This window comes from Plectropomus leopardus, chromosome 11, assembly GCF_026936395.1.
Source record: "Plectropomus leopardus strain MGB_pleo_1.0 chromosome 11, ASM2693639v1, whole genome shotgun sequence".
Taxonomy (NCBI): domain Eukaryota; kingdom Metazoa; phylum Chordata; class Actinopteri; order Perciformes; family Serranidae; genus Plectropomus; species Plectropomus leopardus.
In genome coordinates this window covers 27,455,386-27,470,466 of record NC_142186.1, presented here as the reverse complement: position 1 = coordinate 27,470,466, position 15,081 = coordinate 27,455,386, and the positions used below count along the sequence as shown (strand labels likewise).

The 15,081-nt window shown below is 36.6% G+C and overlaps 3 protein-coding genes across 3 annotated transcripts; 2 read left to right on the top strand and 1 right to left on the bottom strand.

Moving 5' to 3' along the window:
* The first annotated feature begins 829 nt into the window (after window positions 1–829).
* Window positions 830–11,890, top strand: LOC121945160 (uncharacterized). The gene is made up of 5 exons (XM_042489193.2): window positions 830–969; window positions 1,080–1,189; window positions 11,084–11,220; window positions 11,518–11,654; window positions 11,749–11,890. Exons 1-5 carry the CDS (start codon window positions 835–837, stop codon window positions 11,866–11,868), a joined length of 639 nt encoding a protein of 212 aa, XP_042345127.2. The 5' UTR covers window positions 830–834; the 3' UTR covers window positions 11,869–11,890.
* On the bottom strand, window positions 1,193–3,830 carry LOC148188290 (uncharacterized). Its single transcript, XM_088084493.1, has one exon. It carries the CDS (start codon window positions 2,708–2,710, stop codon window positions 2,030–2,032), a length of 681 nt encoding a protein of 226 aa, XP_087940619.1. The 5' UTR covers window positions 2,711–3,830; the 3' UTR covers window positions 1,193–2,029.
* On the top strand, window positions 3,961–5,903 carry LOC148188289 (protein S100-A6-like). Its single transcript, XM_088084494.1, has 3 exons — window positions 3,961–4,089; window positions 5,327–5,463; window positions 5,561–5,903. The coding sequence occupies exons 2-3, from the start codon at window positions 5,332–5,334 to the stop codon at window positions 5,678–5,680; spliced, it is 252 nt and encodes an 83-aa protein (XP_087940620.1). The 5' UTR covers window positions 3,961–4,089; window positions 5,327–5,331; the 3' UTR covers window positions 5,681–5,903.
* Window positions 11,891–15,081: the final 3,191 nt, after the last annotated feature.

The window sequence follows — 15,081 nt, the reverse complement described above, 5'->3', positions numbered from 1 at the left end:
GGGATTTTGTAAATAAAGACAACCGTTTGTTGTCCTCTGTTGCAGCATCACTCCCTTATCAAATTAACAAAAAGGAGATTATATTGACCACCATGTCATGCAGTCGTGTATTTCCATGATATGTACTATGTATGTATATACTTGTATATATCTTAACCTCTTGAAGCTAATTTGCGTAAGTGAAAATATGTTTTAAAAGTCTTTCTTAAAATGTAGCATTAGAGGTGTCCACGAGTATTTTAATCAGGATTTCAGTAATGTAGAAGACAGAAAAATATATGAATGAAAGTGAGATTTGTTCTATTTTAACCAATCAGTTTTGTTTAAATTTTCATCTTCCTCTTGCCTACCATGGCAAATGTATATGTATAGTTATTGTAGAAGTTGATTCCTTTGCACTGAGACATAATAAAATCAAGCACAAAACAAGCTAAAATTCTCAAAAAGGTAAATAACTGAATGAATGAAAAAAGTGCCTTTTCTTTGTTTATGTGGTGGAGAACATATTATTCTATAAATCAAGCCATTCATTTTTAATATTTTTAATGAAATATGAGGAATTACTTCATTGGAACAGAAATGTTGCCACATTCTGAAAATTCTGAATAAATAGCTACAGAAATTATTTATTTATTTATTTTATTTTATATTATTTTATTTTATTTTGCACCTGTTTCCCAGGTCATTGAATAAGAGTTATAATAAAGCTGAATAATAGAGTAATTGAGTAATTTTTTGTGAAGATGCTCATTGACGTTTTTCATGTTTTTGAATACAATCAAGCTAATATACTCTGGTTTCAAATGGTTAATACAATTTTTCTTTTTAGCCAACATGTCAGACCTTGAAAAGGCAATGAAACTCCTCAGGACTACCTTCAAGAGGTATACCGCACGTGAAGGAGACCGAGATACATTGACCAAGAGAGAACTCGCTTACCTGTTCCACAGCGAGCTTCCTGACAAAGCAGTAAGTAGAAAATATGTAAAACTAATGAAAAAGAGCTGTGAATGTCTCTTACATTTTTTTTTGTGTGTTTTACATTCTAATTAATGCTCCTATTGCCTTTCTTTATTTAGCCCAAAAACCCAACTGAGGCAAAAGAATTCTTCAAGATGCTGGATGAAGATGGTGATGGTGTTGTTACCTTTGAGGAGTATCTCAGTTACGTCGCAAAGTTAACTGCTTCAGAATAAAAATAAATAATATAAATAAATATTTTGGCCACGTTGCCTCAATATTTCAAGTTGTTTATTGACATCATAACAGAGTACGACCTGCTGAGAACTTACGAATCTGTGTGATTTGGCCACATTACCTTGAATCTGGATAATGCTAATAATTGTTTCTCTTCAGGAGTATGTCTCTTTTGTAACAGCCCTCAGTTACAGATGTGCACCAGCACATAAAAAAATGGCCACATTGCCTCTCTACCCTCTTTTCTTATTTAATTTTTACTTCATATAATTATGGATAAAAGAAACAGTGTAAATTGATATATTTGGGACTTCATGGTATAGAGCAATACTATGTAAAAATAGGGACATGTTTTACTACAGGGAAACATACTGGGCAATCTCAGGCACCCAAATATTAATCCTATGAAATCTATATAGATTACATAAATGATGAGACCTAATATTCTATTATAGTTGTTGATTTGATAGTCCTCTGTTGCAACATAACTCCCTTAAGATTATATTGATCACCATGACATGCAGGTATACATTTGCGTTATATATATATGTACTATATATATCTATATGTACGTCTATAACACACCATATTTAAATCTTCCCATCTCGCCCTATCCCCTTTGACCGGTCTCTTCCTTCAAGCTCGGGGTCCTCTAGCAGAGGCCTGGGAGTTTGAGGAATCTGCGCAGTATCTTAGCTGAGATCTCAGATGTTGTTCCTGGTATCTGCTGGAGTCACTGTCCCAGTTTGGTGGTTACTGCCCCGAGTGCTCTGACAACCACTGTTACAACTGCTGCCTTCACCTTCCACGCCCTCTCTACCTCCTCTCTCTATTACTCAAGCTTCTCGTGTTCCTTTTTCCTGATGCTGCAATTGCTTGGGATTGCTACATCTGTCACTACTGCCTTCTTATGGTGCTTATCGACCACTATGTGCAGTTGGTTAGCCACCACCAGTTTGTCAGTCTGGATCTGGAAGTCCCATAGGATCTTGGCCCTGTCATTCTCCACCACCTTTGTAGATGTCTTCCATTTGGTACTTGGGACTTCCAACCCAAACTCACACAGATGTTCCTGCACACAGCCACATGTGCTGTTCCTGCCCCTTTGCACAGTCTTCACTTGGGGTCCTGCCTGGCGTGGTAGACCCCGGCCTCTATCGTTGTTGTCCTGAGTGCCTGTTCTTGTGCTGCCATGATCAGTGTCTCCGTGCTGTCCTTCAGACCTGCCTTTTCCTGCCACTGAGGATTTCATGATATCAGCCACTGCTGTTGTCCGTGGTACAAGCAGGGGCTTGTCCTTCCAAGACAGCTCCTCCTCCTCCTTCTCATCATCATCATCATCATCATCATCATCATCATCATCATCATCATCACTGGGCTTGAGCCATCTTCCTGATGTACTCCTGGATTTTAGCTCTTCCTGGACAGTGGCTCCAATGCTTACTAGTCTTCGGCCCCCCTCCTTGCTTAGAGTACAGTCACAGGGTGCTGGACTTGGGGTGAAACCCACCATGCATTGTGAGGGGTTTTCTTGTCTTGATATCTCCTCCTTTGGCCAGGTTATTATACCAGCGATGTATCTGATGACTGGCAGTGTATGTGTGTTTATGGCTTTGACCTTGTTCTTTCCATTCAGCTGACATATCAGGACTTGCCATACTCTGCACAGGCAATTTGGTAATGCAGTGTTTGTTTTTATCTTTCTTTCTTTCTTTCTTCTCAAGAATGATTGTAGTTATTCAATAGGGGCGGTATCTCCATAAGCTATTTCTGACTTCTAACCTCCCCTGTGTTTAAACTTTTTAATTTTTAACTTTTTCTCTTTTTTTTTTACATCTGTATGTGCAAAGAAACTAAACTAAACTATACTAAATGGTAAACATAATTAACAGCACAGAACAACTGTAAAATGGAGTGATACACACACACACAGTAAAAAGTCCCAGCTCTGTAACTGCACACATTAAACGCCTTCTGTCCAATGAAATTGCTGGTCAGGACTAACTGTTGTGTAATATTATATGGTATCTCAGTATCAAATGTTCTGAGAAGGGAAATTGGGTTTATACACAGATAAATCGTAGTTGGGCTATTATGTGGGCTTGAAGAAATAAAGTGTGCGACTTTAAGTATGTATCACTGATTCTGAATGTTGGAGTGACTGCAGATGCGAGATAAATGTAGTGGTGTAAAAAGTTAGTTTCAACTTGAACAATAATTACAGTTAACGGTTCCCTAAACTGTAGTCAGTAAAAACATATCCATAAGTGCTTTCCAGGTCTTAATTTGACTTGTCAGGGTTAATTAGTGGGTTATAATTATTCCTGGGTATCCACCCTGAAAACCAGCTGTGCTAGTTTACAGAGGAGGAAAGTAGCTCGAAGGTAATTGTCAATATTTGCCCCTAAGTATACTGATATTTGAGGTTGAGTTTAAAGAAATAAAGATGTTCTTACAAGTTATGGCTATCGATGTGAACTTGCAGGATTTGATTTTCCATCCTCGTGCCAACCAAATGGAGATTATACTGACCGCAGCTGTTTCTTACATGATATACTGTACAATCTTCAGTTTGTTTTTGCTTATATGGAAATGTGGCACTTGTAGCTTTGCTGCACTGGTATCACTGGTATTAAAAGGGGGTTTATATTGGAGGAAAAGCAAGAAAGAATCCCTTCTACCATTGTCATTTTGACTTTATGGAAGTTTTTGGGAGAGAAGAAGGAAGGGGAAAAAAAGGAAGGCGGGATAGGGGGTTGCAAAGAGGGGTGGGGGCTTGGAAAGAGGGTGTGTCAACCTCTTTATATAAAAAGGTTTGTGTCCAAGCTCTCTGCACAATCCCTTTCTTCCACCATCTCAACTTCCAGACCTACAGGATTTCGTACAATTTTGGTAAGTGAAAATATGGTATTAAAATTCTCCCAGAAATACAGCATGAAACATTTCTTTGAATGTATCTAAGTAAAGTTGATTTCTGATATATGTATGATGTGGCATGAGATGCATGAGTAAGTCAGTGTGTGCTGTGTGGAGTGCTGTATCTGAAAAGTTATCAGAAAAAAAAACAATAAAACGCTATGTATAAAGATCTACAGACATGCTGTGGGTTTAGAAACCTGAGAGGAACTGAAAATTAGTGAGTGAGGAGTGTATGACTGTGTTGAACCAAAGCCAACCAGAGGAAACAACCGAGGAAAATGAGTTGGCAGACTGTGCCACACCCATATTTGATTATGTCTCGTCTTTAAACCTGTGGTCACCAGAAATGTAGGATTTACCCCTGAGGGACAGAGAAAAGATGACAAAGACCCAAAACAGAGAGATTTTTGTTTTAAATCATGTTTTTAACTTGTAGTGATTTTCTTGTATTGAATCAGTTGTGTTCATGAGACAAATGAGGAAGTGTGTTTGGCAGTAAGATTCCTGATCTACACAGACTGTTCATCCAACTCCTCCCAGTGGTTTAATGTTCAAACAGTAGAGATCAGCTTGTGTGTTTAACTCTTTAAAACCTGGTCCAAAACCAGTTGTCTTATGCTGCTTCAGACATCTCTCACAAGCCACTTCACCATTTGAAACCTGAGCAAATTGGCTTCATTTCTTTGACCAACTTAACAAGAAAAGTCCCACAAATTGCAAGAAATTTGTAAAACGAGGAGGAGAAATGACCTGAGTTGGCTTTTAAAAAGAGGGGAAACTTGTTAGAAAATAATCCAAAAGGAGGGGAAACATTTTGAGAAACCTATATTTATAAGCATTATAATTATATGTTTTAATTATGTTTATGTTACAGAAGAGAAAAAAAAACTTTTTAAGTTTATGCACTTTTTTCAGATCATTTTCTTGTTTATTTTTTGTTTTTTCACTTTTCTTTTTAGCTTATTTTCAGGTAATCTCCTTGTATCTTTATTTTCTAAAATAATTTCCAGCTATCTTTTTGGGCTGTGTGTCGTTAAGATGCTCATTGCCCTCTCAAACCAGTTTGCTCAGGTCTGAAAGGGTTAAATGTAACACAAAGCACTGTCACATTGCTGCATTCCTACAGCCATGTAAAATCAATTACTGACTGAATGAATAAATGCATAAAATAAACACTCGACTACATTGTCATCAATATTTTTCCTTACAGCCGGAATGACACTGGTACAGGCAATAGCGATCCTACAGGCTGTCTTTGACAAGTACGCTGGAAGAGAAGGAGACAGCTCGACTTTGACAAAAAAAGAGCTCAGGGACCTGCTCCACGCTGAGTTTCCTATGGAAGGCGTAAGTAGAAAAGGTCTACCAGTATTGCAAAAGAATGCTGTGAATGCCTCTTATCTGTTTTACAATCCACTTACATCCACTGTTTTTCTTTATTCAGCAAACGAAAAGTTGTGACGTGGATAAATTCTTCACGTTGCTGGATGATGACGGTGATGGAGTTGTCAATTTCGAGGAGTATGTCACTTTTGTTGTATCCCTCGCTATCCTGTTCAAATAATAATTCGCTCACAGTGCTTCACAGCTTTATTGCCTTGTTTAATTTGTACATGAAAACAACTGAGTGATCCAACTTGCAGTACAGTATCGTCTTCAAATGTTATGACATGTAAAAACTTGGTTAAACACACACAGATGAGTCATAGATGGCTTGTTTTGTAGTCTTGAGCGACTTGATGTGCTGATAAACAAAGAAACAAACAATAAATCTCACATTTTTTTAATGTTTTGTGTGTGTTCCTTAACAAAATATAGATATTGTGCAAACTGTGGCAACCGATCCTCTTTTCTGCATGGTGGGGATATGTAACTACAATACAAGTACATTTACTCAAGTTCTTTAGTATATTTTGAGTTACCTGTAATTTACTTTATTCTTCTGTAGTTTGATGTAGTTTTTTTTTTTGCCACATTATACTTCTACTGCACTATATTTTGAAAGTCAATATTGTGCATTTTATTCCACTACAACTATTTTACAACACTATGTTGCAAATCTAGATTAGTAATACAATTATGATGCAGTTTATTAATCTGTAATTGGCCATTGGTTGATTGTAGATACTTTGTACTTTTACTTAAATACGACTTTGCATGAAAGACTTTTAGGGTGGATCTTTAGGACTAGGGCAAAGACATTAATATTATGAAGCATGGGGAAAAAAACACGAGTGACAGTTTACTGATTAGAGTTGATGCTGATTATTTTTCAGTGGGAACGTGATAAAATCAGGTGCATGTACAACAAAGAAGCTGATGAAACCTTTGAAACCTGAGCAAATTGATTTGATATTTTTCAAAAACATGGGAAGACAGCACCAAGCAACTTAACAAGATATTTGTAGAAAGTTAAAACAAACAATAACTGAAAATAATAAGAAAAAAATCAAAAAGAAGAACAGTAAGAGAAAATGACATCGAGAAAGTGCTAACAAATTAAATAATCTTTTTTCTTTTTTTCTGTAACATAATTTTAAATACACAATTAAAAATATAGTTTTCCGGACATTTTCCCCTCATTTTAAATTGTCCATGTTTCTAGACTGGCTGCAGTGTGTGTGTTTACAGGGTCCCAGATGCCATGTGCAAAGAAAAAATGCTGAAGTAATACATGGGGACACAAATGTTGCTACATAGATAGATAGATAGATAGATATACTTTATTGATCTCAAAACTGAGAAATTGGGATGTAGCAGCGCCATACAGTAAGAACAGAGAATAAAGAGCACACATTATTAATAGAATATAAAGGAATATGCTTAAAAGAAAAACCTAAAAAACTAAGAGACTGTATATATATACATATATACATGTGTAAAGTGCGGAACAGTATCTGAATAAATATAAATAAAAATAAAGTCAGCAGTGTAGAATGACATGGAGCTAAGACCGGAGCTTAAAGTGCAGACAGAGGTGAGTTATTGTACAGGTGGATGGCTTGTGGCAGGAAAGATTTCCTGTATCTGTCCTTTCGACAGCGAAGCTGAATCAGTCTGTTGGAGAAGGTGCTCCGCTGTCGGTCCAGTGTGCAGTGGAGGTGGTGCTCAGCATTGTTCATGATGGCGAGCAGTTTTTTAAGTGTCCTCCTCTCCACCACCGTCTCCACGGTCTCCAGCCTGAAACCCACCACAGAGCCAGCTTTCTTAATGATTTTATTAAGTCTGTTGGTGTCACTGGCTCTGATGCTGCTACCCCAACAAACAGCAGCGAAGAAGATGGCACTGGAGACAACAACAGCAACAACATAACAGGGATGACTCATTTCCCACAAAATACTGAAGTCAATAAACAGTGTGACGGCCCTCTTGCTTCAGCAGGGCCCTCTGTGTGTTTCCTCTGCTCGTCTCGCTGTTGTCTTGCAGATCCTGGTAGGCAGGCTCAGTAAAAAGGTGTAATTGGGAGCACCTGGCCAGTTTGTCAGTGCTTTTCCCACACAGAAATCACTGGTATGAAGGGGGGCTTACATCAGAGGAAATGCAACAAAGAGTCAACTCTAGTCATTGCAGTTTCGATAACTTGTACATTTTGGGAGGAAACGTGGAGAGAAAACAGGAGGTGGAAAGGCATTAAGATGGGTGGAGGCTTGATAAGGTGTGTCAGCCTCTGTTTATAAAGGTTTGTGTCCATGCTCTCTGCTCAAAACGCTCTGATTCACCATCTCATCTTCTCACCCTACAAAACTCTTAATACAACTTTGGTAAGTGTTTAAAAATTCTTTCTGAAATACAGCACTAGACATTTTGCTTTTCATATATCTAAACAGTTGATACCTGATGCATTGTTTGGCATGAGATGGGTGCAGCTTGTGTGGAGTGTGACGTCTGAATTGGAAAAGGAAAAAAACATTGAAAAGCTGTTTCAAAAGATCTACAAGCACACAGTAGGCTGAGAAGCCCAAGGAGCCAAAAATAGTGAGTGAGGACAGTGTACGACCATGCTGAACTAAAGCAGGTCAGAGGAAACAACTGTGAAAGTGAGTTGTCAGGCAGTGTTAACTACCTATGTGCTTCACTGTTGCACCACCCATAATTGAGTATTAAACCCAAAAGGACAAATAAAAGATGACAAGCAAGCAAATGAGAGTTTAAAGAAATGGAAAATCATAACTAGCTTGTACTGAATCCATGATATAGTCAGTTTTATTCATGAGACAAATGGTGTGTTGTTACATAACATTGCTGATCTTAGCAAGCTGTGTTGAGGCATTACTACGTTACTGGATTACCAAAGCAAGTCAAATGACTGAATGAAAACAAAACAAAACACTGGACTACATTGTCAACACTATTTTCTCATTTCAGAAAACTATGGCAAAACAAGGTGGACTCCTGGAAGCAGTATTTAGCATTTATGATGCCTTCACTAAGTATGCTGAGAAATCTGGAGACCCAAAACATCTGTGCAAGAAAGATGTTGCTGAACTCCTCCGCACAGAGCTTGACAAAGAGGTAAGTAGAAAAAATGTGGCATTACCACAACAGTGAGCTGTGATTGCCTCTGGGACATAGATTTGTTTTGTTTTTTGTTGTTTGCTTTTTTAACAGTATACTTACAACTCTTTCTGCTTTTCTTGGTTTAGACTTTAAGTCGCACTGATGTGGATCAGGTCTTCAGGGAACTGGATATGGACGCTACTAATTTTGTAGAATTCAGAGTTTCTTTACCTCATCCTTCGGTTGGCGAAATTTGTGAACCCACTTTGAAAAAAGTTAATAGTGATACAACCTGCAATACAGTGACGTCTATAAAATACAAGTCATTATCAAATGACATGGAAAACTTGGTTAAGCACAAACAGATGGATCATAGATGGCTTGTTTGTAGTCTTTGACATGTGCTGACTCTGAGTGTGTTTCACTGATTCTAAATGTCATAAGCGATTAACAAAGAAACAAAAATAAACTATGTCACATTTTCTGACTGTTTTGCGTGTGTTCCTTAACTAAATATATACGTACAAACCGAGGCACCTGACCCTCTCTGCTGCATGTTGTAGGAATGTACCTGAGTACATTTACATTTTTGCTACATTATACTTCTTCTCCGCTACATTTTGGAAGTCAATATTGTACTTTTACTCCATTCATTTTACAACACTAGCTACTTTGAGGATTCAGTTCACTAACACAAATATAATCAACAAGTAAAACATGATGTATTATTATTATGTATTATGTATGTATATGTATTATTAAGACAAAACATTACTGTTCACTTGGTGAACTCACAAGCTATGTAGCAGTATATAATAAATATATCTATATATTTATCTTTACCAGCTGAAAAATTAATGTTTAAAATTACTGCATCAATTAAAATTCAATAATATGATACATTTCATCTCTCAAATGGGCTGCTCTGCACGTGAGTACTTTTACTCTGGGTGAGTTGAGTGTATTTGTATTTGTGTACTTTTGTACTTTTACGTAAGTAAGATTTTGCATGCAGGGCTTTTGAGGTGGAACTTTAAGAGCTAGGTAAAGAGACTAACATTAAATGTGGAGGAAAGCACACAAATGAAAGTTTTATGTTAACACTACCTAACTCATTGCATTTCCCTCCAAAAATATAATGTCTCTTCCTGAAAAGGTTCTTCATGGAACTGTTGTCTCTCTCTCTTAAAAAAAATGAAAAAATTACTAAAGGGATCGAAAAAAAGACTTTAGGAACATGCAATAGATAAAAAAATTGTCAGAAAAAAAAAACAAACTGTTTTCTTTTTTAGAGTTCATGTTAATTATTTTGCAGTGACATGTCCAGATTTTTTTCACAGGGGTGGCTCAAGTGGAGAACTAACTTATGCAGGGGCTGCATAAAGTAGTAGTGCTGCTGTGGGCACACACATCAGTTTAGCATTAATTTTCTATTTTTGTCTCTATTACCCGTACCAACTGTAATTGCTAAGATTGCAGTGTCTTCCTTTCCTGTTTAGGGTTTAGTTTTAAACGATAAATACACCTACCAATCACAATGCAATAGAGTAACACCACACAAATGGTTTAATTAAAGTCTATAGTGGCCCTGCTCCAAATCTAAACAGGCTTTCTTCCTCTTTTATGGGGCTTCCATAGCCATGACTCATTACCTACCAAAATACTAACCAAAGCAGTATTATAAATCAGAGTCAGTTGATGATAACACCAGTGCCAATTTCTGTTACTGCTTTCCAGCTCCTAATGTGGTTGCCAATATCCTGCAAAACCAGCTGTACAAGTTTGACTAATGAAGGTAATTATTCTAAATCTGAAATAAGAACACATATATATTCTTAAAGCTAAGTTTTTCTTTTCAAAATGTCCTTAAAGGTGATGGATCTTCATGTATATCTGCAGAATTTGATGTTACCCTGTCATGCAGATTAAACAGAGATTAAACTGACCAAAGTTACTTCCCACATGACATACAATTATCTGTTGTATCCTTATATGCAGATATGCATTATAGCTTTACTGCACCAGTATCTCTGGTATAAAAAGAGGGCTTACTTTTCCTCAGAGGGAAAGCAAGATAGTGTCTATCCAAGTCATTGCCATTTTGTAATTTTCCAGGAGAGAGGACATGAAGAGAGAACATTTTTAAATAGATGTTTAGAAGTGTGGTTGCTTTGCATGATGATCATGTTGCTTGTGCTGATTCTTTAAAATTTTAAATAATCACCTCCATGGCATGAGAACAGTCAGCTCTAGTCATGACAAATATGAGGGAGTGTATTCAACAGTAAAATTCCTGATCTTGGAAAGCTGCTAATGCAACCTCACCCAATGTTTTAACTGTAGGTTCCATAAAAATATAAAAAGAGGGCTTACTTTTCCTCAGAGGGAAAGCAAGATAGTGTCTATCCAAGTCATTGCCATTTTGTAATTTTCCAGGAGAGAGGACATGAAGAGAAAAGTTTTGAAATAGATATTTAGAGGTGTGGTTCCTTTGCAAGAAGGTGTGTTATCCTTTCGATATAAGTGCATATGTCTGTGGTTTCTGCTCAGATTGCTCTCATCCACCATCTCATCCTTTCAAACGAAGCAAGATTTCATACAATTTTGGTAAGTGTTTTACATTCTTTTTGCAATACAGCATTAAACTTTTTAATTGTAATTTATGTAAATATACCTGAAAGCTATATATAAATATAAATATAAATATAAATATAAATATAAATATAAATATAAATATGAAAAGGTAGACGTTATGTCTGGCAATAATGTTCTTGATTGTACCAGGCTGTGTTAAAATGTAGCATGATGCACTGCCAAATCTATGCAGTACAAAAGCCACATAAAGCGATTCAATGGATGAGTAGATAAACAGACTAGATAGTCAACACCATTTTCTCATTCCAGCTAACATGGCAGAGATCTATGCCAAACTACTTATGCGATCCACCTTCAACCACTACGCTGCAAAAGACGGAGTGCGAGAGACTTTGAGCAAAGGAGAACTTGCTGAAATGCTCCGCAAAGAGATTCCTGGGGCAGCAGTAAGTAGAAAAGATGTAGCAGTAATGCAACAAAAAGCTGTGAATGCCATTTTGTTTTACAATCTACTTACATCTCCTGGTTTTGTGTTTTCAGAACTTGACAGATGTGAAGGTGAATGAGTTCTTCCGTACACTGGATGCCAATCATGATGGATGTGTTGACTTTGATGAGTATAGAAAGATTGTGAATATCTTGTTTGAACTCATCGGTTAATCATGAATGAAAAGTTGTTTAAACACACAGAAGACTCATGGCTTGTTTTGTATACTTCACTTTACATGTGCTGTCTCTGAGTGTGTTTTACTGATTCTGAATGTCATAAGTGATTAACAAAGAAACAAAAATAAATGTTGTCACATTTTATAAATGTTTTGTGTGTGCTTCTGAATGAAATATAGATAATATGCAAACTAAGGCAACTGACCCTCTACTGCAGGGTGGAGTAATGGAACTGAGTACATTTACTCAAGTACTAAACTTAAGTAAATGTACTTTCTTTGAATATCTCACCTTTTGCTATATTATACATTTTTTTCTACTTCACCACATTTTCGAAGTCAATGACCCTCATGCCAGAAACGATATACAACAAATTTTCTCTTAGTTTTTTTGGTCATATCCACGATTTGTTCTAATTTTGTTAGTACCCATTGAGGAACATTTTAAAAACTGCACAATTATCATTTAATCAAATTTAGAAAAGATTTAGGTAATTGTAGTGACTGGTTAATTACATTTCAGGGCTAAAGAAATACTACTATACTGGGTGCAATGATTCCAGTGACTGTGATTTCAGCTACTGTGCATCTCTCTGCTGATCAGTGCTGGAATGCAACTAAGTACATTTATTCTAGTACTGTAGTAAAGTACAAATGAGAAACTTTTACTTTACTTGAGTATTTTAATCTCATGCCACTTTTCACTTCTATCGCCCTATACTTCAGAGGGAAATTTTGCTACTTTTTTCCCCACTACTATTATTTGAAAACCACTTTGAACTAAGATTTTGCGCACAGACCATATGAAAGTTTACAAGTGCAGCTGAACAGTTAGTCAATTAATTAAAAAAATATTTTGCAACTATTTTTATAATCATTTTTTCATGCATTTTAAACAGTCACATCAGTTTCACTTGGCAGAAGTTCTTCTTTTTACAGCCTTGTTTTGGTGCCATCTCTCCCATCTTGGCCATGTGCCAGAGTCTTTGCACATGGCACGAAACCTGCCCTTATGAAATGTTGAGGGGGCGTTACCTGTGCTAATCAGTGACTTGTGGCATCCAGCATTGAACACACCTATGTCAGAGCAGATTTGGATGGTTAAGAGCATTTGGTGCATTTGGAGTTGACTTCTCTTATATTTTCTCTAACTCAGAAAATGAAAATGGTGCTGCATGAGGCCCATTATTACATAAAACAGTTTTGGTCTCTACAGCTGATTTCTCCCTTCATGAAAACTACATGTTACATGTAATAAAAAGGTCCTGTAAATTTCAAGCTTCAACAAGTCCAAATTCAAAGTAGATAACAATATCACAGAACATAGAAATTTTACACATTTTTCCTCAGGTTTTGTCCAGGCACTTTTGATTAAAAGAGGGGTAAACAATATGCTGAATGTGTGAATATACTAACAATTAAGTCAATAAAGGCAGAAATGTCTTTTAGGAGCTTACTGTATATAAAACACTTCTAGATAACCTAAATTGATATAAAGGACTGTTTTTTGCTTGAAAAAAAAAAAACAGAGGAGCCATCTGTTTATCACTTATGTTCATTTATAACAGCTGATTATTACAATAAGGGGCTGAAAACTGCTCTAGAGGAGACATGTTGTCATTGACAACAAGACCCACAAGCCATCAGGCCATTAGCTGGCAACTGAATAGCTAAAAGGCTGCAGGAACTGTTAGTGTAGGCACTTCCTTCAACACAGGCTCTCTGCGCCTTTTGCAGGCTGTCAGTATGGAAGCTCCTATTTGCTCAAGTGAGCTGTCAATCAAAAGGTCAGGAGTTAAGCCTCCATTTTGACACAGAGTAGTTGGTATGTTTCCATGCAAATGCAAGAAATTATGGATAATATGTAATATGTAATATGATAAGATGTGGAAAAATATGTACAATTCGAAAGAATTCAATACCAGTTTGTGGATATCTATGGATGTAACAATGTGTTTGCATGAAATACCACGAAATAAAAGCATTGGTTTTGTTATTATGACATTGAAAAAATGCAAAGAAAAGGTTTTTCATTGCTATTTCTTGGTGAGGATTTTAAAGGGTTAACAATATGAATGGTTATGAATATACATGTATATCTGCTGAAGTTGATATCCCCCTGTTGTGCACTGAACAGAGATTATAGTGGCATGACATGACATGCAATCATCTATTGGTATGCTTATATGCAAGTGTGATTTATAGCTTTACTGCACTGGTATCACCTGTATGACAGGGAGCTTACATCAAAAGGAAACGCAAGAAAGTGTCATTTGCTCTTATTGCCATTTTGACCTTTTGTAAGATTTCAGGAGAGAGGACAGAAAGAAAAAAGTTTCAGTTTGGATGTTTAAGGAGGTGTGGTGGCTTTGGGACAGGGTGTGTGAACATATAAATATGCTTATCAGGTCTGTGTCTGTATGTTCTGCTCAAATCACTCTCTTCCCCATTCGAGTCTCTCTACCTACACAAGATTTCATACCATTTTGGTACATGGTAATATGTTTTCCATTCTTTTTGAAATGCAGCTACAACATTTTTCATTGTAATTTATGTAAATAGTTGATACCTGATAGCTATACTGTATATATATATATAGACAAATAGATAGATAGAAATAACAGACTTGTCTGTAACATTAAAACTATATGCTTCTCTGTTGCTGCGCCCATACTCAATCCTATCTCTATTTTAAAACAAATAATAACTGAAAATACAGTATTATTATCCCTGAGGACAAGCTAACAAAAGGGCAAGACTTAATAAGAAAATGAGAATTTTGGCTTGCACTAAATGTTTTAAAAAAGGGTCAATTTTATTTATACGTCAAAAGACAAATTAAGTTGGGCAACAACATTCTTGATCTTACCGAGCTGTGTTTAAAAGTAGTATGAAGCATTACCAAATTACTGCATTACTAAAGCAACATAAAATGAATGAATGGATGAATAAATATAATAAACACTGGACTAGACAGTCAAAACCATTTTCTTGTTCCAGCCATCATGACAGACGACCTTGCCAGGATCGGTTCACGGACTATCTTCGACAAGTATGCTGGAAGACATGGAGACCCAGAGACTTTGACCAAGGCACAGTTTGCTGACCTGCTCCGCACTGAGTTTTCTCTGGGAGAAGTAAATAGAAAAAGTGTAGCAGTACTGCAACAAAAAGCTGTGACTGACACAGGCAATTTTTTTTTGTTTGT